Source organism: Hemiscyllium ocellatum, chromosome 11 (assembly GCF_020745735.1).
Source record: "Hemiscyllium ocellatum isolate sHemOce1 chromosome 11, sHemOce1.pat.X.cur, whole genome shotgun sequence".
Taxonomy (NCBI): Eukaryota; Metazoa; Chordata; class Chondrichthyes; order Orectolobiformes; family Hemiscylliidae; genus Hemiscyllium; species Hemiscyllium ocellatum.
In genome coordinates, this window is record NC_083411.1 from 92,608,421 (window position 1) to 92,635,361 (window position 26,941).

At 39.8% G+C, this 26,941-nt stretch overlaps 1 protein-coding gene across 2 annotated transcripts in view; it reads right to left on the reverse strand.

Annotated features, from left to right (window-relative positions):
- Positions 1-390: 390 nt before the first annotated feature.
- bcorl1 (BCL6 corepressor-like 1) overlaps positions 391-26,941 on the reverse strand; it is a 175,612-nt gene continuing 149,061 nt past the window's right edge. For both annotated transcript variants that reach the window (XM_060832260.1, XM_060832261.1), the window contains 3 exons: positions 14,924-15,001; positions 6,629-6,776; positions 391-1,613 (listed from right to left, as the gene is read on the reverse strand). In XM_060832260.1, the coding sequence (XP_060688243.1) occupies positions 1,319-1,613; positions 6,629-6,776; positions 14,924-15,001 (521 nt within the window). In that variant the 3' untranslated portion in view covers positions 391-1,318. The remainder of the gene's footprint in view (positions 1,614-6,628; positions 6,777-14,923; positions 15,002-26,941) is intronic.

Sequence of the window (26,941 nt, forward strand, 5' to 3'; positions counted from 1 at the left end):
GCAGTACAGCAAGTCAGTGATAAGTGCAACTCAACAAGTATTCAAAGTAAAGTGCATCATCACAGAGAGTAGTATAAATGTGTAATGTGGGCTCAAATTTATCTGTATCCAATAAAATCTCCATTTAGCTTTTACTTCAACTAACATCATGCATACCAGTATTCAATTTTCATTTTACCAACCTAATTAGATTGGTTTTAAACTGGAAAATAAATTTTGATCATGAAAATATAAGCACCAAAAAGACATTTAAATATGACAGAAACGTTGGAATCGCTAATTAAACGGTACACATTCTGGATCCAATTTCTAGATACTGCTTGAGATAAACTGTTTACTTTGTGAACAAGTTTATTAAAATATCCTCTGTCAGTGTGAAATGCTAAACATAGGAATGAATGTGTATTCAGTTACTACACTGAAGAGTTTTGACTTTGATCCTTATGTCTTAGATCTTTCAGGTGATATAATTCTGGCTAATTCCTGTTTCTTGATCTTGAAACATGTTACCCAACTCATTCAAAATTAATACCATTTTGTTCTGTTAGTATCTAAGTCAGATGCAAATTAATTTTTCAAACAAAAAGTTGCACACGCACAGCTGGGTTTCTTTAACACAGAAGAGCACATTGTGTTATAATGCTTGGATGCAAGTTTAATCTATACTCTGTTGAATGACTGCTCTCAGATTCATAATATGCAGTGCTATCATTTAGCTCAAGAATCCATGAAGAAGAGTGAGAGAAACCAGGAAAATTCTTCATAAGACTTTCTTGCTATCTTCTTGAAGCTGTCTGAGAATGCAGTTCTTAAATGACTGTGAATAGACCACCAACCTGTGCTCTCAATGGAGACTAGTGTTGTGTATGATAGTGAGTGAATTGGGTAGAAAGGAAAGGAAGTTTTATATACCTTACGTAAAAAGCGATTAAAGGAAAAATGATATCCAAAATTTGGGAACAGGAATAAATATTGATTATTTCACAAGAATTACTTAATCCATTACTAATTGTTTTTCATGGTTAGTGGATCACAAACTTAGGTGCACTCAACATAATTAGTTGGGTAGAAAATATTTTAATGAACCTAGTTAAAGTATTTTTAACACTTCCTTTAAACATCCCAGCAATCCTTATTTTGTTGCACTAAGGTCAGAACTGACCTATTATTTTTCTGTTCTGTTTGGGTGGCTGGTCCATGCCTGATTTGAAACAACGGAAGTACTGGCTGGCTTAGTATACACACCTGCTAGTACCCAATCAATTCATTCCCTATTATTCAAAGTGGGAATAGTTTGTCAATCAGTCATGATTTTGGTTCACCTTGTGAATGTAATAACTTTCTCACAGTCTTCAGTTAATAGTTCCACCGTAGAACCAAGGAGGTCCAACAACTCAGGTACACACCGTACCAGTTCCAGAGACATCCTGCCATCGAGGGAGCAGAACTGAAGGTTCCCAAGTTGGAAATGTACCTGGCTTGTGGACACCTGTTTGTAAAATTCTACCTCTGTAATGGTAGCTATTTCAAAGTGAGGGAAGCGGGATTGGAAAATCCTGACTGACATTTTCAGTCTTCGAAGAACTTCGGCTAATACAAGCCAATTGCAAGGGCTGCACAAACAGAAAGAAATACCAAATAAAGTAGAATTACAACTATGCAGGATAACCATAACAAATAGTCCAAATCTCTACAGGCACCATACCATAGAATTCATACAAAATTATCCGCAAACAATTTACCTTTCATTTATCTTGTGAAACAACAAGAAAGCTCATTTTTTGTAAGTTTTTTTAATTCATTCTTGGCTAGGCAGCATTTATGTTCCATCCCTAATTGCCAGAGGGCAGTTAAGAGTCAACCACATTGTGTAGATCTGGCATCACATATAGGCCAGACCAGGTGAGGATGGCAGATTTCCTTCCCTGAATCAGCTAGGTTTTTCCAGACAATTGGCAATGGTTTTATAGTAGTCATTAGATTCTTAATTCCAGATTTTAACTGAATTCAAATTCCACCATTTGCTGTAGGGAGATTTGAACCTGGGTCCCCAGAACATTATCTGGATCACTGGACTAACAATCCAGTGATACCACTACATCATCAACTCGTCATAAGTCCCCTTTAGTTATCCTTTGCGATTTAATTGATTAAAGTAATGAATGGTAAATCATAATTTAGAATTATGCAATGTTTTGATATGTTCCTGAAGTACAGCAGTTCAGTTTTTAAACCCATGTAATTACAGGTTAATCAAATAAAGTCTGTTTCTGAATTCACAAAATGATCATTTTTGTTAAACAGCCAATACAACAACATTCAGTGGTTTAATTCTGATAACCATATTACTCCTATTCAGAAACTGCAGTCAGAGAAATACCAACCAATGAAAAGTACTGCCACTTAAGTTTAGTCTTTATCAAAATTAATGCAAGAAGTGTCAGGAATAAAAGAGATGAACTTAGAACATGGATTAGTACTTGGAGCTATGGTGTTGTGGTCATTAGAGACTTGGATATCACTGGGGCAAGAATGGTTGTTGGATGTTCTGGGGTTTGGATGTTTCAAAAGGAATACCAAGGGGGTTAAATAAGTGGGAGAGTGGCATTGCTAATTAGGGATAGTATAACAGCTGCTGAAAGAGAGGTTGTCGAGGAAAGTTTGCTGACTGAGTCATTATTAGGTGAAATCAAAAACAGGAAAGGACCAGTCACTTTATTGGGATTTTCTATAGACCCCCCCAATAGCAACCGAGCCATGGAGGAGCAGATTGAGAGGCAGATTTTGGAGAGGTGTAGAAGTAACAGGGTTGTTGTCATGGGTGATTTCCACTTCCCTAATATTGATTCAAATCTCCTTAGTCCAAATAGTTTGGATGAAGCTGATTTTGTCAGGTGTATCCAGGAAGGATTCCTGGCTCAATATGTAGATAGACTAACTAGAGAGGAGGCCATATTGGATTTGGTGCTTGGCAATGAACCAGGTCAGGTGTCAGATCTTTAGGTGGAAGAGCATTTCGGTGGTAGTGATCATAACTCCTTGACCTTGACTATACTCATGGAGAGGGATAGGAGCAGATGGTATGGGAAAATATTTAACTGGGGGAGGGAGAATTACAATGTTATTAGGTAGGAACTATGGAGCATAAACTGGGAGCAGATATTCTCAGGAAAATGCACAACAGAAGAAGCACAACAAACAGAGGTTGTTTAGAGACATGCTTTGAGTACTGGATAGGCTTGTCCCACTGAGGCAATGAAGGGATGATAGGGAGAAGGAACCTTGGGTGCAACATCTAGTCAAGAAAAAGAAGGAAGCTTACTGAAGATTGAGGAAGCAAGGATCAGACAGGGCTCGAGAGGGTTACAAGATAGCCAGAAAGGAGCTGTAGAATGGACTTAGGGGCCACACGGTGGCTCAGTGGTTAGCACTGCTGCTTCACAGCGCCAGGGATTCAGGTTCAATTCCAGCCTAGGGTGACTGTATGGAGTTTGCACATTCTCCCCTTGTCTGTGTGGGTTACCTCCGGGTGCTCCGGTTTCCTCCCACAGTCCAAAGATGTGCCGGTCAGGCGAATTTGCTATGGTAAATTGCCCATACTATTAGGTGCATTAGTCAGAGGGAAACTGGTCTGGGTGGGTTACTCTTCGGGGGTCAGTGCGGACTGGTTGGGCCGAAGGGCCTGTTTCCACACTGTAGGGAATCCAAAAATCTAGAAGTGGGCATGAAAAAGCCTTGGCAGGTAGGATTAAGGAAAACCCCAACGCATTCTACGCTTGTAAAGGGACAAGAGGATGGCCAAAGTGAGGGTAGGGCCGATCAGGGATAGCAGAGGGAACTTATGCCTAGAGTCAGAGGAGGAGGGGAAAACCTTAATTAATACTGTGTTTCAGTATTCACTAGTGAGAGGGACCTTTTCGTTTGTGAGTACAGCTTGAAACTGGCTGGTACACTCAAACAGATTGTTGCTAAGAAGGAGGATGTGCTAGACATTTTGAAAAATATGAGGATAGATAAGTCCCCTGGGCTAGACAGAATATATCCAAGGTTACTACAGGAAATGAGAGAAGAGATTGCTGCACCTTTGGCGATGATCTTGGCGCCCTCACTGTCCAATGGAGTACTACCAGACAATTGAAGGTGGCAAAGGTTATTCCCTTGTTCAAAAAAGGGAATAGGGATAATCCAGGGAATTACAGATCAGTCAGTCTTATGTTGGTGTGGGCAAATTATTGGAGAGGATTCTAAGAGACGGGATTTATGATTATTTGGAAAAGCATCGCTTGAATAGAGATAGTTGGCATGGCTTTGTGAGGGGCAGGTCTTAATGAATTGCTGGATTTGAAGGTGCTGGTGTTGGATTGGAGTGTACAAAGTTAACCATCACAACACCTGGTTATAGTCCAACAGGTTTATTTGAAAGCAGCAGCTTTTGGAGCCTTGTTCCTTCATCAGGTGGTTATTGAACTATCTGAAGGAGCAGTGCTCCGAAAGCTAGTGCTTCCAAATAAATCTGTTGAACTACAGCCTGGTGTTGTGTGATTTTTAACTGAACTCTTTGAGAATGTGACAAAACATACTGATGAAGGTAGAGCAATGGATGTGGAGTATATGGATTTTAGCAAGGTGTTTGATAAGGTTCTCCATGGTAGGTTCATTCAGAAAGTAAGGAGGCATGGGATACAAGGAAATCTGTCTGTCAGGTACAGAACTGGCTGGCCCTTAGAAGACAGAGGGTGGTGGTTGATGGAAAGTATTCAGAGTGGACCTTGGTGACCAGTGGCGTTCCGCAGGGAACTGTTCTGGAACCTCTGCTCTTTGTGATTTTTATAAATGACTTGATGAAGTAGAAGGGTGGGTGAGTAAGCTTGCTGGTGACATGAAGGTTGTTGGAGTTGTGGATAGTATGGAGGGCTGTCATAGGTTGCAGTGGGAGGTTGACAGAATGCACAGCCGGGTTGATAAGTAGCAGTGGAAAAGTGTGAAGTGATTCATTTTGGAAGGTCGAAATTGAATGCATATTACAGGTTAAAGACAGGATTCTTGGCAGCGTAGAGGTATGGAGGTACTTAGGGTCCACGTCCATAGGTCCCTCAAAATTTCCACCCAGGTTGATAGGGTTATTAAGAAGGCGTATGGTGTGTTGGCTTTCATTAGCAGGGGGATTGCATTTAAGAACTGTGAGATTATACTGCAGCTCTGTAAAGTCCTGGTTAGACCACACTTGGAATATAGTGTTCAGTTCTGGTCGCTCCATTATCAGAAGGATGTGGAACCTTTACAGAGGGTGTAGAGGAGATTTACTAGGATGCTGCATGGACAGGAGGACATGTCTTATGAAGAAACATTGAGGGGGTTAGGGCTTTTCTCACTGGAGCGAAGAAAGATGAGAGGTGACTTAATAATGGTGTAAAAGACGATGAGAAGCATAGATAGAAAAAGTCTCTGACTATCCACTCTAAGGGCAGAAATGGCTATCATGAGGGGACATAATTTTAAGGTGACTGGAGCAAGGTTTAGGATAGGATGTCAGAGGTAGGTTCTTTACACAGAGAGTGCTGGATGTGTGGAATTTACTGCCAGCAGTGATAGTAGAATCAGTTACATTAGGGACATTTAAGCAACTCTTGGATAGGCGCACGGAAGATAGGACAATGAAGGGTATGTAGGGTAGTCTGATCTTAGAGGAGGATAAAAGGTCGGTACAACATAGAGGGTCGAAGGGCCCGTACTGTGTTGTACTGTTCTATGTTATAAAATAAACAAAAGGCTGTATGAATCTACAAAATAAGAAGGCAAGTTTTATCTCCCAATCCATGCCTCCTTACACCAGCAGGAATAGTGTAAGCAAGATGTTAGATAGTTCTGGCAATGGAGGAAGTGTGATAAAAAGGTTTAACTGTCTGATTCTTTGGGATGGCAGGTCTGATGCATGACAAGAGACTGGATCAATTAGGCTATATCCACTGCAGTTTAGAATAATTACAGAGGATCTCATAGAAGCCTATAAAGTTACAACAGGACTGGACAGGATAAATGCAGAATGCTCCTGATAATTAGAGAGTCCAAAACCAGGGTATTTGGTAGGCCATTTAGGACTGAGATGAGGAAATATTTCTTCATTCAGAGAGTGGTGAACCTGTGGAATTCTCTGCCAGAGTGGCTGAGATCAAAACATTGAACGTTTACAAGAATGAGTTAGATATAATTCTTAGGGGCTGAAATGAAAGGGTATGAGGTGAAAGTGGGAATAAAGGTACTCAGTTAAATTGCCAGCCATTATCATACTAGTGGCAAAGCAGACTCGAAGGGACAAATGGCTTAATGCTGCTTCTTTTTTTTATATAGAGCCTGTAATGGGCTGGATCCTGGCTTCAAGGTGGAAACTTTTTATTTCAATTTCCAAGATCTCCTTGTGGGTCAGTAGGAGTACATGGAAATCCTGGTGCTTACCTATCCCAGAATGTATATCTCTAACAAATCCTTAATCTAAGAAGACTTGTCCACTTTTCTTAACTATCCCAATGATGAAAGATCAATGTTTTAATTCAAGAATACCAAATTTGTCAATGGATTAAATTCCCACCATTATATTTTAAACTATGTTGGATTAGACTTCCACTCTTACCCATGAGAAAGGCAAGCTTGTATATTGTAACATGTAAGAAGAGGTTTGTCTGAAAACTCAAATGCAAAATAATTGATATCTTCATCTTCCTCTTCATCAAGGCCAGGAGGGTTTGCCAAAATGTTACAAGAAGTTTCCTTGTCCTGCTCTGAAAAGTTCAAATAAAATGATTATGTCAAGACAATTATACACAGGCAGCCTTACAAGTAATTAACAAAACTCTATGAATAGCCAAACAGTATTTCCTGAGTTAATGAATGAATGATATTTAGAAAGCAATTCAGGGTAATCACTTTTAGGTCATTACATAGTTTATTATAATAAAAGCGTTTTTCAGAATCATTTTCAAAAGATCACATTACTTCTTTAGTAGTGTTAGAGCTACTGAAATCCTTATTGAAGCAATGGAATTGTATAGGAAGTTCACTAAAAAAGAAGTAAAGCATTGGTGTTAGAAAGTTAAGGTCAAAATGCGAGCTAATGTTAAGAAGAGTTGCTCAGGGTTGAGTACTTGGTCCCTCCCCGTTTCTAACTACATCAATTATGCTGATATACAAAATTAAGGTGAGCTGTGACAACATTAATGTCAGTAGTGCAAGAAGGGTTGTTGAGCCAAGTTTCACAGGAGTAATTCTAATATGTATTAATTACCTGGATATTGTCAAAATGACACAAAGAAATTGTAGCAAAGGATTTAGGTTGTAATTTGACAAAGCACAAAAAAAATTATTACTACTAACATAAATAACTTGGGGTGTGTGTGTGTGCAAATCACTGAAGGTGGCAGTTTAGATTGAAAAGATTATTGAAAAGAAATATGAGAATATGAGAAATATGAGTAATTGTTTCGCCTCAACTGGAAGTGTGTTCAATTCTGGGCACCTTTGGTAGAATGTGAACACTTTAGAAAATGTGCAGTAGATTTTGAGAATGATTCCAGGGATGAAGGAGTTCAGTTAGGAGATTTTCTTGATGAAGCTAGAGTTGTTCACTTTAGAAAAATTAATGAGTTTGATAGAAGTGTTCAAACGACATTAATAGCAAGTGACAGACAGAGCAAATTGGTCCCACAAACCAAAGGATTAGATCCAAGCTCTGCAGTCTTGCAAAAGCTGGTGGTGAATGGTGGAAGACAATGAATAAACTCACTGGAGAGGAGAATCCACAAATATCTCCAATCTCAATGCGGGAAGAGACCACAAAAGATAAGATTGAAGTATTCGCAACAGCCTTCAGCCAGATGTGCCAAATGGATGATCTATCTCAGCTCCTAGAGGTCCCCAACATTGTGGATGCCAGTCTTCACACAATTTGGTTCACTCCACTTGACATGAACAAATAGTTGGAGGCACTCAATACTGCAACATTCTGGTAATTTTCTGTATGCCAGAACGTTCCATATTCCAAGCCAAACTGTTCCAGTACAGCTATAACACTGACTTGATAGATGGTGTGCTGATTTTTTTGCAGTTGGTTAATGTGGTGGATAAGTCACTGAAACATTGCTACTCAGGGCTGCAGATGTTCTTTAACATCAGAACATAAGTTTATTATGCAAAATTAAAAAAAAACTATATATCTAATACAGTTATAAAAATCTTAACACATGAAGCAAAACAACGTTTCAATCTATTTCCCAACACTATTTGTTTAGGTACTCAATTCCAGAGAAATATCACTCCTATCTCAACTTTTTAAATTGTTTTAATTAATTGATTGTTTTCAATTTCTTTTCCTTGGAATGCTGAAATAGTTCTATGACTTCTTGAGTCTGCTGGCTTGAACCATTCACAATTCTGACAGTCGAACTAAGGAAGTTTAGACAAACTCATAGACTTGACACAAACTCTCCCATGGAAGCTCCATGACCTAAAGCTGGATTCTCCTGCTTAGAAAACTAAAATCTGTTTTCCCCTCGGAGTTATAGTCAAAAAATGCATTAGTAGTCTCGGTTTAGTTTCTGAAATCAGCAGTGTAAATATCTGATCCATTAACACCATGGGTATACTGCCGGCATTTGAATGCAGTTCAATGCTCTTTTGGAAATAATGCATTTGAGTCACTATTTCAAAAGATTTTCTGACCTTTTTAAAAACACTATTCACAAAACTGACAAAAATCCAACTGTTTTTAACTTAAAATTCAAATACAGTCACATCACATAGACATACCCATCTCACCAACACATGGTGTGCACTAAAGGGTTCCACCCATCTTATGCAGACAATCTAACATTGCCTTTGCAGTGTGCTTCCTACTCACTGGGGTGGTCTCACCACCTGGCAGGATTATGCATGATTATGCAACGATTCCCCTCAAACTCAACATTCTTGTGCTCTCAAAGCAGGACATGCTTGTGCACAAGAGGAAGGAGAGGATTCTGATTGGCAGAGGACTCCCTGACCACTGAATCTAGACCATATTCGAGGAAAGTTTGGTCCAGCTGATGTTGAAGACCAATATCAGTTCTAACCTGATTGAGAGACTGGATTAACAGAATCTTGTGTGCACCACTATTGTCAGTTCTTTGTAAAAGTGCAGCCATTCTCATACATTCCTGTAAATATACAAGCACTTATACTGTTCTAAAGTTGCATGTGGTCTAATGTCATTTCCCATTAAGAGTCTGCACAGTTGTCTGAAGCAAAAACAGTGTAGAATCCTTCCTCGTTACAAGGACATGTGGTCTTTCTCACAGGACACCTTTTAATGTTTCACTTCATTAGCAGTATGTACCTCTAAGAACCATGGAGCTAGTACTTAAACAATGGAATCAAAGCTCTAAATGTTCCATTCAGGACACAACTTTGTCTCATGAATTCAACAGCAGAGTATATAACCAGCGCAATGACACAATGAGCCCCACACATGAAAGTAATGCCCAGATGTCAGTAGAACTTAGAGATGAAAAAGCCAATGGTCTTCTCCATGCCTGGAATCTCTACAGTCAGGATAGGCATTCTCAGTAAATAGGGAAAGCAAAGCACATCTGAGGTGACACTCATAATTTCTTCTTTTTGGGGAGAGAGTGCAGAGTGAGGAAATGTTAGCATTGTATCCATCATGATACTGGAACAGATGCAGATATGAGGAGCTAGATCAAGCAGTCAGCATTAGCTAAAAGATGCCATGAGTTGAGGACTTAACAATAAGCAGTCAGAGATAGAAACAGATTCACTGCAGCTGATTGGAATTGGTCCTCATTGTAAAGCTAATAAATTATACGAAAAGTAATCTAGATAAGTGATTAATATAAGTTAAAATTGATTAAAACACAGTAAGTATGGCAGGACAGTGACATGTCACAGTTGTAGAATGTAAATGTTCTTGGATGCCACTTTGCTCCAGACTAAACACATCAATGGCAATCAGTTTAAAGTTTGACCAGTTTCAGCTCAGTTTATCAACAGGAGGCTGGATTACAGACACTGCAATACAACAGGATGTGGTAAGTTACCTTGCAATCACACTTCTTGGGGTTGGTTCATCTGATTTGGTCAGTGTGCATCAACGGAAGTGTGATTGCAAGTGAGGCTGGTAAAGGAACTCAAAGTGGGAGTGGAAGATCTTCGTACTTTGCAGCTGTCTGACACATTTTGAGTTCTTTCAGTTGGATGAGAGTCAGGGCTTCACGGACAATGGGCTGACAAATTTGTCTATCACATTTGGAAAAGTACGAACGTATTAGCAATAGACAGCATGGTTTTGCGTGGGAAAGGTCATGTTACAAACGTTTTGAGGAAGTGACAAAGATGATTGAGGAGGGCAGGGCAGTAGGTATATGGACTTTAACAAGGTCTTTGACAAGGTCCGTCATGGGAAGCTGATGGAAAAGATGAAGAACATGGGATCTGTGGTGAGCTGTTAAGTTGGATAACAGTTGATCATAAAAGGCCAAGTAATGGTGGAAGGGTGTTTTTCAGACTGGAGATCTGTGACCAGTGGTGTACCGCAGAGATCAGTGATGGGACCCCTATTTTTGTAACTTATATAAATGATTTGGAGGAGAGCATAGGTGGCCTGATGAGTAATTTTGCAGACAACACAAAGATTGGGACAGCTGCAGATAGTAAGGAGGATTGCCAAAAGATACAACAGGATATAGATAGGATGGAGAGGTGAAATGGCAAGTGGAGTTTAATCTGGACAAATGTAAAATCTAATGCAGGAACAAAGTTTACAGTAAATGGTAGAACCTTCAGTAGCATCAACACACAGAGAGATCTAGGTGTACAGGTCCACAGTTCACTGAAAATGGCAACATAAGTGAATAAGGTGGTCAAGAAGGCATATGGCAGAGTATAAAAACTGACAAGTCACATTGCAGCTGTATAAACCTTTAGGTAGGCAACATTTGAAATATTTTGTACAGTTCTATCGCCAGACTACCAGATGGATGTTGAAAGTGTTGGAGAGGTGAAGTAATATTTTACCAGGATGCTGTCTGGTATGGAGGGTATTAGCTATGAGAGACATTGGACAAACTTGGTTTGTTTTCACTTGAATGTTGAAAGACGAGAGGTGACCTGATATGTGTTTACAGAAGTTCGAGAAGCGTGGATAGAATGGTTTATTAAGAGTCTTTTTCCCACAGTAGAAATGTCAATCACTAGGGGACATAGATTTAAGGTAAATGGGAATAAATGTAAAGGAGGTGTGAGAAGTAGGTTTTTTTTTTAAACACAGAGGATGCTAAGTGCACTGCCAGAGGAGATGGTGAAGACAGATCCAACAGCAATGTCTTTAAAGGCATCTTCACAAATTTATGAACAAGCAGGAATACAGACAGCATACAGGCAAAAGGTTTTTAGTTTATAAAGGCGTTACGTGTAGTTACAGTCTTGGTGGACTGAAGGGCCTGTACTGTATTATTACTTAATCATGGCAACATGTTACAGGAAGCCCTTCAAGAGGCAGAGGAAGAAGAATGTAGTGGTAGTAGGGGACAGTATTGTGAGGAGATTTACACTATTCTCTGCATCAAAGAATAAGAGTCCAGAAAACTGTATTGCCTGCCCAATGCCAAGGTTCGGGAAAATCTTCTCAGAACTGGAGAGGAATGTGCAATGAGAGGGGTAAGATATAGTGTTGTGGTCTATGTAAACACAACGGACATTGGCAGGATAAAGAAGGAGGTTCTTTATTGTCCATATGAGGAGCTAGCAAAAAAATTAAGAAGCAAAACCTCAAAGATCATAATCTTTGCATTATTACCTAAGACATGCAAATTAGCATAGGGCAAGCCAAGTTATAGAGATGCATGCTTGGCTTAAAGACTGGTATTGGAGAAGTGGGTTCAGAATTGGGGAAAGACCGATGGGACGGTTCCCACTTGAATATGCTGCGGTTGGTGTTCTCGCAGAACACATAACAAAGCAATTAGAGACTATTAAAATAAACAGTAAGGCATGGGATCAAAGTTGCGAACAAATCAAAGAGTGGAATAAATATCAAAGAGAAATGCATCGATACAAGAAATAGAAAATGGCAGGAAGGGATAGAGAGTAAGAGTTAACCAACATACAAGATTTGAACTTACAATGAATACAAAGAATTTCCTTATACACTCACAACTGTGTGACCAAATTCCGCCCCAATTCCATTTAAAAGTTTGCTGATGGCATCATGATCGTAGGGCCAACCTCAAACAATGACAAGACAGAATACAGGAAGAAGACTGAGTACACGTGGGGATTTGGTGTAAAGACAATAATCTCTCCATCAACATCAACAAATGAAGGAGGTGGTCATTGACTTCAGGAAACAGAGTGGAGGGCATGCACCTGTCTGTATCAATGGTGCTGAAGTGGAGATGGTCAATGAGAGGGGTCAGATATAGTGTTGTGGTCTTCATAGGCACAAGGGACATTGGCAGGATAAACAAGGAGGTTCTTTATTATCACACTGAGAAGCTAAGCAACAAATTATGAAGCAAAACCTCAAAAAATCACAAACTTTGCATTATTACCCAAGACATGTGCAAATTAGCATAGGGCCAGTCAGATTATAGAGATGAATGCTTGGCTCAAAGGCTGGTATGGGATAAGTGGGTTTCAGTTCATGAAGCACTGGCACCAGAATTGGGAAAAGACCAATGAGATGGCTTCAAGTTCCTGGGAGTGACAATCATCAACAATCTGTTCGGACCCACCCGTGCTGATGCAATGGTTGAGAAAGCACAACAACATTGCTATTTCCTATAGGGTGAGTGGTACACAGGCCGCTAATAGTAACTACACAGTAGATTGTAACACAAAGGAATAATGAGAGCTATTCCAAAAGACACAGTGATAATCATGTGAGATTTTAACCTGCATATTTTTTTGGGAATGTCAGATGGGTGAACATATCATTGATAAGGAGTTCATAGATTGTTTTTGAGATAGCTTCTTAGAACAGCATGTTCTGGACCTGACCAGAGCGGAATATATTACCCCTACTATTGTGTAATCAGAGAGAATTAATTCATGATTTCAGAGTGAAGGTGCCTCCAGATGGCAGCTACCTAATAACGAAGAATACAAATTAAGTGTATTATCTAAATAGTAAAAGTCTGCAGAGTTCTGTGATGCATGAATTGCAAAAGGTTAGCATGCAGGTTCAGCAAGTAGTTAGGAAAGTTAATAGAATCTTATCGTTTATTGTGAGGTGAACTATATATAAAAGTAGGGATGATTTGTTTTGGTTATAGAGGGCACGGGTGAGACCACGACTGGAGCATGTGTTCACATTTGGTCACCTTATGAAATAATACACTGGAGACAGTTCAGAGAAGATTTTCTATGCTAATAACTAGAATGGGCGAAGAGGAGGGGATTGGGGTGGGAGCAGTCTCACTGGAAAAGACGGGAAGGTTAGGATTAGAAGTGCTGGAGTTCAGAAAGTAAAGGGTGATTAGATTGAAATACATGATCCTGAAGGTTCTTGACAAGGGTGAAGAGGATACTTCCTCTCACAAAAGAGGATCACTGTGACCAGGGATGACTGTTTGCAAATGAGGGTTTGTCCATTTAAAACAGAGGTGAGGCAAAACTTACTCTTCTCAAGAATTTGGGACTCTCTTTCTGAAAAAGTGGTGAAAGCAGAGTCCCTGAACATTTTAAAGGCAAAGTTGGATAGATTCTTGTTAAGCAAGAGGGTGAAAAATTATCAAGGTTAAGGTTGTAATTAGATCAACCATGATCTTGTGGATTGGGAGAGTAAGCTCAAGGGGCTGAATAGCTCACTCCTACTCATTGTTCTTATATTCAGTCACCAAAGACATGTAACTACAAATAACATTGCAGTATAGGACATTAGTAGTTGGCTCTTCTATAGGGAGATAGAGGGCAGAGGTCTGGGACTCCTTCCGAGTGTGTTTTGGTCAACATTGTCTTTAATGGAGTGGTGTATACAGTTAATAGATATCAAAGAAGTCCCTCAACTATCCTTCCTGCCTCAAAGTTATCACATTGTAAGAGTATAGAGAAAGAATGTTTCTTTTATTGTAAATAGTAGTTTAAAATGAAAAGCTTCTCAATCGTGGTTGAATAGAGGGTACAGCAACCACCACCTAACTGGTTCATAACAGACAGAACTTGAGGGCATTGAAGAACAGAACAGTAAAATAAACATTTTGCTTGTAGCTGAGTCCTCAGACATGGATAGCTCAGAGGTATCCGTGCCTCTCTTACTGCAAGGTATTCTGTCTCAGATGCACAGATTTGCACTATCTGGTAGGTCCCAGGACTCAGAGATAGGCCCAGAGCGGGCCAATTGAAGGACGCATCTTGCTGCCATTTCTTGCATATTATGTTTAATGTATTTCGGTTTTTTGAACATAACTTGTATGATTTGTGGAATTGCTCAAATAAACTAAATCAGTTGTGAAGTGCAACTAATTTTGCTTAGCATTACCTACATAGTGTGTAGCACTAGATTTTCAGTACTTCTGTAATCATCATTTATCAGGGGTTAGTTGTGTACATGGGAAATAAATTGCAGATTAGGTTCTGCAATCAATTCCATTCTAATGTCAGTGTTTATATTAGACATGGCAATGCTAATTGTGAAATAACACCAAGTAGAAAATCCAGGTCATAGTAACGTTGAATTATAACAAATTTAAATTCATTGAACTGGATTTTTATCTAGCTCAGTTTGTTGACAATAGAACTCAAAATTAATAACATGAAATGAGTAGGCTTCAAAATTGGGTTTTTTAAAAATGATTGATGTCAAGAGTAAGCATAAATGAGCCAATGTATCTTTTGTTCCTTACTCTTTATTTATAATAGCTATGATTTTAGTACTCACCACATGCAGAGCTTCCATAAAATTCCCAGTGAAGGGCTGGATCATCTTCACTCCGGCCTCTCAGGTCAGTGAAATATTCTACAAAAACACAACTGAAAATTAATAATGTGCCTGTTATTATAAAAAAAAACCTACTTAATTGATTAGAATCTTTGCAATACATCATATTAAAGTCATAATATTCAAAGGCAAATTAAAGTATCTATTGTGAATAATTTGCCCAAGATTACAAATTCAATGTGTCAATACTGGTAAGCTCCTATCTGAAATTCTACACAAGTCTCAAGCACAAAATGAACAGTTGCAAATTAGCCACTTGTTACACAAACCCAATTTTCCTTTCCATTTCTCCCCAGTTAACATTCATAGAGTTAGCACCCTTTGGTCTCCTAACCTAATTTATTTTTAAAAAGGTCTTTTGAAATTGAACCATTGTTATTACATTGGCAAACTTGACTAACAATGGCATAAATGATCAATATTCCAGCCTGTGACACCACATCCTATGAGTGTGCAACATCAAGAAATTTTGCTTTAAGAAATAAATAGTGAACGCAGGACTGGGAAAACTTTCCCTTGGACAATATACTATGCTATTATTTACTGCCACCCAAGAAATCAATTTTACAGCTTCAGGTTGAAGACAGCACCTCTGCAGCACTTATTCACTGCTGTGGTGGATCGTTATCATAGATTAAGCATTCAAATCCATGGAATGGTCCTCCGACTCTCAATTTTCATCTTAGAAGACAGTGCATAATAAATGGTATAAACAGATATCTTACAGTTATTTATCCTTAAACATGATTCCTTTAGTTCTGATATGATTATACTTTCACAAAGACACTCTGTTGGCACTAAATTAAGTGCAACCTTCAACTGATACTGCGCAAGTTACAGTTTCAATTTCTTTAAAGATATCCTTTAAATTGAGGCAAATATGACTTGACAGTGGTTTGGTAAATCATGCAGGTGATGGAAAACTCACAGCTTCTATACTGCACTTAAGATGTAGTATTTGAAATAAAAGATTTCCTGCAGGTGGTGGAATTGTCACTGACAGACTTAAAGGGAATTTCATAGCACTTGGATTTAGAGGAAATGCAAAAAAAGGGCCAAGTACTTCAGGAAGTGAAATGTCAGAATTGGGTGATACTAATTTAGAGGTGAAATAGCTGGACCATGAGGAGAGAATGAAGATACTAGAGATGGCACAAAAAGATGAAGAACAAGGCAGAAAAAGTTAAGGAAATGGAGTTGGAATTAAGAAAGTAGAATTTGGAAATGAGTGGATTTGAATTAGAATTATGAAGGAAAAGGGAAGAGAAAGAACATGAATTAAGCCAACTATGGCACAGTTGAAATAGGAGACATCAGATCCTGATCAGGCTCTACTGTGGAGAACCTGAATCATAAGTTGAAGTCCAGTATGAGAATGTTAAACTTTGTACAGGCCTTATTGAAACTTGAGGAAAAGTATGTTTTGGCATTTTTCGTGTCACTTGAGAAAATTGCTAGGCAATTGAGTTGGGCAAAGAGGACTTGGCATTGTCCATGCAGAGTAGATTGACAAGTAAAGCACAGAAAATTTATGTTTCATTGTCAGAGGAGATTTCTTAGGATGATGATACACAGAAGAAAACAATATTGGATTGGGTCCACACAAGTTGGTGCCAAAGGCCTAGGCAAATCTGTATAATTTGAAAAGATTATACGAAGTAATTTTAAGGGCCAAATGGTTGCAGCTGCTAGAAAGATGGCAATAATAGCTGATGATCATGAAGTAATCCATAAAACTAAGCCTTTTTTCCATCAACTTCTCCTCAAATCACAATGTCCAATTGAGACTTAGCAAATGCGACAGATGCAGGGCCAGGTTGTGGTTATTTTTCCGTCACATGTAATGACCAAGCTAAGCAAAGTCCATCATCAGCAGTCATAATACACAAGTAGACAATAGGGTACCTCAAACTCTTATTTAAAAATGATAAAAGTTCAAAAGTGACATAAGACATGTCTTCATTACTTGAAGCTCAATAAATAGATCCAGAGTTAAGTAGTTAGCAGAGACAGCTCAACTGAAGCACAAGGTGAATGGATTTCATAGTGCTATTATACTAAGAGCAGAGTTTTGATAAGGAAGTGAAAGTATCCTCACAGAACTGCATTTGAAGAATAGATGGTTGTTTACTTTCTGCTAGACATTTAAGATGATAGTGCATGAAAGATTTGAAGCTCTTTTGTCTGGACACTCAGGAAAATGGAAAAGACAGGCATTGATAAACAGGTATTTTTACATGGCCAGTATTTCATCAAGATGTAGTGCAGTTCTTTAGAACATATCATACATTTCTGGTGGAAAGAAAACCTCAATATGTAATCAGACCAACACCTTTGATATCTATACCAGTTTTTGAAAAAGCATTTAGTTGTGTGCAAGAAGAATGTGTTGAGCCAATACCAAAAAAAAGCATTAGTATCTCATCATAATTATAGAAATGACAACTCAATATCTAAAAGCTATTCCTTTAAGGATGATTACTGTTAGGGGGGAATGGAAAAGTTCACACAGTTTTGTAATGGACTACCAACTGAAGTACAGTCTAATGAGGATTCTAACTTCATGTCTAAAGTATTCCAAATAATTATCAGCGGTTTGGAAATAAAACAATTGAAGTCAACTGCACATAATCTGTAAACACAGAAACTTTAGACAATATCTTAAAACTCTCAAGGAATATTATATGGTTACCATAGGATTGGGACAAAGAATTAGATTTTTCATTATTTGCTACTAGAGATTCTCCAAATGAACCTACCGGACTTAGCCCCATTTGAACTGTTTTATGGTCATGAGATTAGAGGTCCATTAAAACCGGTTAAGAAGAAGTTCTTGAATGAGAAAGATGAATCTGCAATGTTAAATTGAGTGTTCATGTTTCTAGAAAGAGTCGGAGTGTGTAAGATTATGCAGGAACAATTAAACTTTACCTGTGAAAATGAAAGAATGGGCAAATAAACCTTCATCAACTAGAGTGTTTCAGGTGGGAGATAAAGTAGTGATATTGTTGCCATTACAAGATGAGCTCTGAAATTGAAAGTCAGTAGTCCACGTAAAATAGCCTTTAAATACTGGGGAGTGCAAGACCAAAGAACTATTTTTAAAACAGGGATTGATCAGGATGGCTGTATAAATTCATAGCAATGAACAAAGGTAGGTGTTCTCAACTGCCATCCAAGGCAGCTGCATATCTCTGTTCCCACCTTAGGCCTGTATCAGATGGCCCTGACTCTCACTTATTCCCCTCCAAAGATGTAGAAACGACATGAATGCATGGATCTAATCAGACCTTGGGAATACACTGTCAAGGAATGACCATCTAATCATGCACAAAATCCAGTCCCAGGAATCAAAGCTGAGAACTTGTAAATCTATGTGGCTCACTTTCCAACCGATTAGAAATTCATTAAGATTTAACTTTTAAGTAAGAAAAAATGCATGAACTAAATTTTATAATCTCATTCATTTCTTCTACTATCATCAACAGATCTGTTACAGTAAAACCATAAATGGCAGTTGACTATTCAAATAAGTTCATGATGAAAGGGAAAGATGAGGCATAGGTAATGTCATCAGACTAATAAACCAGAAGCTCAGGCCAATGTTTTGGAGACGTGTTCAAATCCCACTCAGGCAGCTGGTGGAACTTGAATTCAATTTAAAAGAAACTAATCTTATTATGGGTGACTGTGAATCTATTCATTCAATTCATTAAAACCAATCTGGTTCACTAATATCCTTTATGAAGAAAATCTGCCATCCTTAACTGGTCTGGCCTACATATGACTGCAGAAATGTAATTGACTAGCAATCGAAAATGCAAATCATTCCGTTCAAGGGCAATTAAGAATGGGCAACAAATAGTGGTCTTATCAGTGAAGCAAATACATGAAAATTTAATAAAGGGAATTCTGTCACCTATTAAGGAAACCTGTAAATGCAAAAAATTGGAACCAAAAATAGTAAATAGAAAATTTAGGTTAATGATTTGGGTACAGAGTGCCTTGTTGAAATAGGATCTCCCTTTATTAGCATAAAACAGGCACACCAAGGATCAACCTGACATCCTGTGCGTCAGGATGTTTGAAAAACACCTTAATAATTTTTCTTAATACAATTCTATGATGCCAGGAAAGGGGGGTGGGGTGGGATTCTTCTCAATCACCCTTTACCTGGGAATTATCTACAATCAGAAATTCATGCTAAAATGCACGAACTACGTGTGGAGGCATACACAAATCAGTAATGTTCTCACATTGAGCCTGAAGTTTAATTTTAGGTATAAGTGTACTCTGACATGAGGAGGAAAAGACGCAAAGAGAAAATAAAATTGTTTGACAATTTACAGAGACATTAAAGGTTCAACTCACTGTAACTATTATTGTTCACATCCAGAAAATTAAGATCAAATCTAGCACAGAATTATTACAAGTACTCGGATGATATATTTTGAATTGAAGCAGCAAAATAACTATGTGCTTATATATATACAATTATTAGTACAGATTAAATATTAAAGTGAGCACAATGAGAAAAAGCAAATTTTGCTAGACACTACCTATGAAATTTTTTTTAAGAACTATAGTTCATAAATGAGCTGTAACTTTCCAACATCAGATATTGTGTAGTGTTAAATCCTAAAAGCCAAGTAAAACTGATTTTAAAACAAGAGAGAACGGCTTGGGGACTAAGAGGTGAATCTTCATAGCCTTCAGCCATTATTGCTAGAGATATCCTAGCACTAGCCATCTTTTGAATCTTCAATAACCTTCCTGCTGTCACAAGGTCAAGAGTAAGCTGTTCTATGACAATTTCCCAATATTATGTTCAGTTACATTTACAACTCCTTTGATAGCCAACTGTCCATACTGGCCTTTGACAGGAGCCAAGTAATATTTAGGCTTGGGCAGTGACACAAATTATATCAACATCAATATTGCCTGCTTAAACCAGATACACGGGATTGGATTTTAGAGGACAGCATATTCCACCAACTAAAACGTTAGTCATGAACCTGTTCACCTGATAACTATTTGCCTGGTAACAATATTATGCTTGGAGCTGTTTCATGTTTTTTTTTGCTTACTCGGTCTAAAAATGACTGCAATTTACAGAAGAGGCCACATGACTACAGCAAGTCACAGAATACAATGTAAAAATGCAAAATGCCAAAAAGAAACAGCCATTGTTTCCTGTCCGTAAAAGCTGCTCAGTTGCCTGTCTTGACTTGTTCCCCTCCTGCATGGAGAATAGAGATAAATAAAATCCTCAAGGGACCATTATTTGGCTACTCAGGATAAGTGGCGACTGGCACATTCTCCACCCAGCATCATACTAGAGACAGGTCAGAAGTGGGTGCAGAAGTGGTGAAAAAGGCCAGGCATCTCATGTAAAGACATCCCCTTAAAACATGCTAGCTGGGGACTGTAAAATCCAGCCCATGCAATTTCGATAATTTAACATGGTGGGAGAAACATTTTGTCTTTTTGGTTGCAGAGGAGTTTGACTAGCAGTTCTATACTAGAAACTATCTTAATACGGGAAAAACATAGGGAGCTTTCTCTAAATCTTCATATCAGATCAGGCCAGTTTACACAGTTCCAACAAATACAAAAATAAATCTAACAGACCATTAAGCTCAGACTGAAATTAGAAATCCAGTTTCTTAAGCAGCATAGGTAATTTAAGAACAGAATGTAAAGTTTTAATTTCACCATGATTGTAAAAGTTCATTTTCCAAAGCAAAGTTAAAAAAACTATACAAGGTCCTTTTACTTTAGTGCTTCCAATGATTGAAATAGAGTCATAAAGTCAAAGCTACACAGCATGGAAACACACCCTTCAGTCCAACTCCTCCATGCCAACCAGATATCCTAAACTGATCTAATCCCATTTGCCAGCATTTGGCCCATATCCCTCGAAATCTTTCCCATTCATCTGAATAAGTACAAAAAAAATTAAGAAATCAAGACTGCAATATTCTATTCTTAAATTATCTGAGCTGTTTAATAAACCAGGTTTGTAATTTCAGTCTGCGCTAAAAGGTCTAATAGAATTATTTTTTCCACCGATTGAGAAAGATATAGTGCATATGTTGACTATGCTGTGTTGTTTCTAGTCAAAGAGCATCTGCAGTCCTCACTTTCTCCCTGTGTTGTTTTAGGGCTTACTCCAATGGTACAGAGGTTCAGTATTTTTCCCCTTTAGTGTCACTGTTCTGACAAGTTTAGCAGAATGCTTTCTGAGAAGTTAACAAGCAGGATTGGTAAAGATAGAGCAGTGTATGCAATATATCTGAATTTCCAAGAAGCATTTGATAAGGTAACACACATTAGACTACTTAAAAAGACAAGAGCCCATGGTATTAGCGGTAGTATATTAGGATGGATAGAAGATTGGTGAACTAATAGAAGCTAGGTCACCCTTTTATATGAAGGATATTTTAAACTGGAGAGGTTTCAGAAAAGATTTACCAGGAGTTTGCCGGGAACAGAGGGTTTGAGGTATAAAAACAGGTTGTAAAGACTGGGATTTTTCCTATGAAAGTTTGGGAGGTTCAGGGGTAAGGTCATTGAAAATTATGAGGGGCATAAATAAGGTGAATGACATGGATCTCTTCCCGAGGGTGGGCAAGTTCAAAACTAGGGAGCATATTTTTAAGGTGCAAGAAGAAAAATTTTAAAAGGACATAGAGTCATAGAGATGTACAGCACAGAAACAGAGCCTTTGATCCAACTTGTCCATGGCGACCAGATATCCCAACCTAATCTAGTCCCATTTGCCAGCACTTGACCCATTTCTCTCTAAACCCATCCTATTCATATACCCATCAAGGTGCCTCTTAAGTGTTGCAATTGTACCAGCCTGCACCACTTCCTCCGACAGCTCATTCCATACACACAACACCCTCTGCGTGAAAAAGTTGCCCCTTACGTCCCTTTTATATCATTCGTCTCTCACCCTAAACCTATGCCCTCTTGTTCTGGACTCCCCCACTACAGGGAAAAGACTTTGTCTATTTATCCTATCCATCTCCTTCATGATTTTATAAACCTCTATGAGGTTACCCATCAGCCTTCGATGCTCCAGGGAAAACAGCTCCAGCCTATTCAGCTTCTCCCTGTAGCTCAAATCCTCCAACCCCGGCAACTTCCTTATAATCTTTTCTGAACCCTTGCAAGTTTCACAACATCCTTCCGATAGGAAGGAGACCAGGATTGCACACAATATTCCAAAAGTGGCCTAACCAACGACCTGCACAACCACAACATGACCTCCCAACTCCAATACTCAATGTTCTGACCAATAAAGGAAAGCATACTAAATGCCTTCTTCACTATCCGATCTACCTGCGACTCCAATTTCAAGGAGCTAAGAACGTGCACTCCAAAGTCTCTTTGTTCAGCAACAGTCCCTAAGACTTACCATTAAGCGTATAAGTCCTGCTAAAATTTGCTTTCCCAAAATGCAGCACCTTACATTTATCTAAATTTAACTCCATCTGCCACTTCTCAGCCCATTGGCCCATCTGGTCCAGATCCTGTTGTAATCTGAGGTAATCTTTTTCGCTGTCCACCACACCTCCAATTTTGGTGTCATCTGCAAACTTATTAACTATACCTCGTATGTTCAAATCCAAATCATATATAAATGACTAAAAGTAGTGGACCTAGCACCAATCCTTGTGGCACTCCACTGGTCACAGGCTTTTAGTCTGACAAACAACCCTCCATCCCCACCCTCTGGCTGCTACCTTGGAGCCAGCTCTATATACAAATGGCTAGTTCTCCCTGTATTCCACGTGATCTTACCTTGCTAACCAGTCTCCTAAGGGGAACTCTGTCAAACGCCTTACTGAAGTCCATATAGATCACATCCATCCGTCTGCCCTCATCAATCATATTTGTTACTTTTTCAAAAAACTCAATCAAGTGCGTGAGACACGATTTCCCACATAAAAAGCCACAGTGATCCCTAATCAGTCCTTGCTTTTACACGTGTAAATCCTGTCCTCCAGGGTGCCCTCCAACAACTTACCCACCACCATCAGGCTCACCGGTCTATAGTTCCCTGGCTTGTCCTTACCCATCTTTCTTAAATAATGGTACCACGTTAGCCAACCTCTAGTCTTCTGGCACCTCACCTGTGACTATCGATGATAAAAATATCTCAACAAGGCACCCAGCAATCACATCCCTAGCTTCTCACAGAGTTCTAGGGTACATCTGATCACATCCTAGGGATTTATCCACCTTAATGCGTTTCAAGACATTCACACTTCTTCCTCTGTAATATGGATATTTTTCAAGATGTCACCATCTATTTTCCCACATTCTATATCTTCCATGTTCTTTTCCATAGTATACACTGATGCAAAATACTCATTTAGAATCTACCCAATCTCCTTGGGCTTCACACAAAGGCCACGTTGCTGATCTTTGAGGGACCATATTCTCTCCCTAGTTACCCTTTTGTCCTTAATGTATTTGTAAAAATCCTTAATCCTATTTGTTAAAGCTATTTCATGTCCCCTTTTTGCCCTCCTGATTTCTCTCTTAAGTATACTCCTACAGCCTTTATACGCTAAGGATTCACTCGATCTATCCTGTCTATATAAGACATATGCTTCCTTCTTTTTCTTAATCAAACCCTTGATTGCACTGGTCATCCAGCATTTCCCATACCTACCAGCCTTTCCTTTCACCCTAACAGGAACATACTGTCTCTGGACTCTCATTATCTCATTTCTGAAGGCTTCCAATTTTCCAGCCGTCCCTTTACTTGCGAACATCTGCACCCAATCAACTTTTGAAAGTTCTTGCCCAACACCGTCAAAATTAGCCTTCCTCCAATTTAGAATTTCAATTGTTACATCTGGTCTATCCTTTACTATCACTATTTTGAAACTAATAGAATTATGGTCACTGGCCCCAAAGTGCTCTCCTACTGATACCTCAGTCACTTGCCCTGTCTTATTTCCCAAGAGTAGGTCATGTTTTGCATCTTCTCTAGTGGGTACACCCACATACTGAATCAGAAAATTTTCTTGTACACTCTTAACAAATTCCTCTCCATCTAAACCCTTAACACTATGACCATTCCAGTCTATGTTTGGAAATTTAAAATTCCCTACCATAACAACTCTATTATTCTTACAGATAGATTAGATTAGATTACTTACAGTGTGGAAACAGGCCCTTCGGCCCAACTAGTCCACGCTGACATGCACCCACCCAGACCCATTCCCCTACATTTATCCCTGCACCTAACACTACGGGCAATTTAGCATGGCCAATTCACCTAACCTGCATATTTTTGGACTGTGGGAGGAAATCAGAGCACCCGGAGGAAACCAACGCAGACATGGGGAGAATGTGCAAACTCCACACAGTCAGTCACCTGAGGTGGGAATTGAACCTGGGTCTCTGGCGCTGTGAGGCCACCGTGCCACCCACTAGCGGAGATCTCCTTACAAATTTGTTTCTCAATTTCCTCCTGGCTATTAGGGGGTCTATAATACAATCCCTTTCCTATTTCTCATTTCCACCCAAATATCTTCCAGATGTACTCCCAGGAATATCCTCCCTCAGCACAGCTGTAATGCTATCCCTTATCAAAAACGCCACTCCCTCTCCTCTCTTGCTTCCATTTCTGTCCTTCCGAAGGCATTTGTATCCTTGAATATTAAGCTGCCAGTCCTGTCCATCCCTGAGATATGTTTCTGTGATTGCTATGATATCCCAGTCCCATGTTCCTAACCATGCCCTCAGTTCATCTGCCTTTCCTATTTTGCCTCTTGCATTGAAATAAATTAGGTTTAATTTAATCAGTCCTACCTTGTTCTCTGCTTTGTTCCTGCCTGTATTGACGGTTTGACTCACTTCTTTTCTCAACTGTATCAGTCTTCAGATTGATCTCTTTCCTCACTATCTTCCTGGCTCCCCCTCCCCAGCACCCCATCTTACTAGTTTAAATCCTCACGAGCAGTTCTCACAAATCTCCCCGCCAGCATATTAGTCCCTTTCCAATTCAGGTGCAATCCATTGTTCGTGTACAGGTAACTTGTACCCCAAAACAGTTTCTAATGATTCAAAAATGTGAATCCTTCTTCCATGCACCAGGTCCTCAGCCATGCATCATCTGCTCTATCCTCCTATACCTATCCTCACTAGCTCGTAGCACTTGGAGTAATCCAGATATTACTACCCTCGAGGACCTCCTTTATAAACTCTCTACATTCTTCCTTCAGAATCTCATCCTTATCCTTTCCTATATCGTTGGTACCAATGTATACAATGATGTCCTGCTGCTTCCTGTCCCCTTTGAGAACATTCTGCACCCTCTCTGAGGCATCCTTGATTCTGGCACCAGGGAGGCAACACACCATTCTGATTTTCACTGCTGGCCGCAGAAACACCTGTCTGTGTCCCTGACTAGAGGTAGTCCCCTCACACAATTGATCTCTTGGAACCCGACGTACCTCTAATTACAATAGAGCCAAACTTGATATCAGAAACTTGACTGTTCATGCTACATTCCCCTGAAAGTCCATCACCTCCTACATTTTCCAAAACAGCATACCTGAGATGGAGATAGCCACAGAAGACTCCTGTACTATCCGCCTACTTCTCCTACCTTCCTTGGAGTTAACCTATCTACCTGACTGCATCTGTGGCTTTTATCACTCCATATAACTGCCATCCATCACACCCCCTAGGTCTTGTAAATTCCTCATTGCCTCTGACTGTTGCTCCAACAAATCCATTCAATCTGACAGGAATCCCAACCAAGCTGAAAATGTGTTGCTGATCAAAGCACAGCAGGCCAGGCAGCATCTCAGGAATAGGGAATTCGACGTTTCGAGCATAAGCCCTTCATCAGGAATGAGAGAGAGTAGCCAAGCAGGCTAAGATAAAAGGTAGGGAGGAGGGACTTGGGGGAGGGGCGATGGAGGTGGGATAGGTGGAAGGAGGTCAAGGTGAGGGTGATAGGCCGGAGTGGGGTGGGGGTGGAGAGGTCAGGAAGGAGATTGCAGGTTAGGAGGGCGGTGCTGAGTTGAGGGAATATCCTCCCTCAGCACAGAGGAATATCCTCCCTCAGCACAGCTGTAATGCTATCCCTTATCAAAAACGCCACTCCCTCTCCTCTCTTGCTTCCATTTCTGTCCTTCCGAAGGCATTTGTATCCTTGAATATTAAGCTGCCAGTCCTGTCCATCCCTGAGATATGTTTCTGTGATTGCTATGATATCCCAGTCCCATGTTCCTAACCATGCCCTCAGTTCATCTGCCCTTCCTATTTTGCCTCTTGCATTGAAATAAATTAGGTTTAATTTAATCAGTCCTACCTTGTTCTCTGCTTTAAGAGATAAGAGAGAAATCAGGAGGGCAAAAAGGGGACTGAGACAAGGTGGGGGGAGGGGAAATGAGGAAACTGGAGAAATCTGAATTCATACCTTGTGGTTGGAGGGTTCCCAGGCGGAAGATGAGGCGCTCCTCCTCCAGCCGTCGTGTTGTTATGTTCTGCCGGTGGAGGAGTCCAAGGACCTGCATGTCCTCGGTGGAGTGGGAGGGAGAGTTAAAGTGTTGAGCCACGGGGTGGTTGGGTTGGTTGGTCCGGGCGGCCCAGAGGTGTTCTCTGAAGCGTTCCGCAAGTAAGCGGCCCGTCTCCCCAATATAGAGGAGGCCACATCGGGTGCAGCGGATGCAATAGATGATGTGTGTGGAGGTACAGGTGAACTTGTGGCGGATCCTTCCATATCCGCCACAAGTTCACCTGTAATCCTTCCATATCCGCCACAAGTTCACCTGTACCTCCACACACACCATCTATTGCATCCGCTGCACCCGATGTGGCCTCCTCTATATTGGGGAGACGGGCCGCTTACTTGCGGAACGCTTCAGAGAACACCTCTGGGCCGCCCGGACCAACCAACCCAACCACCCCGTGGCTCAACAC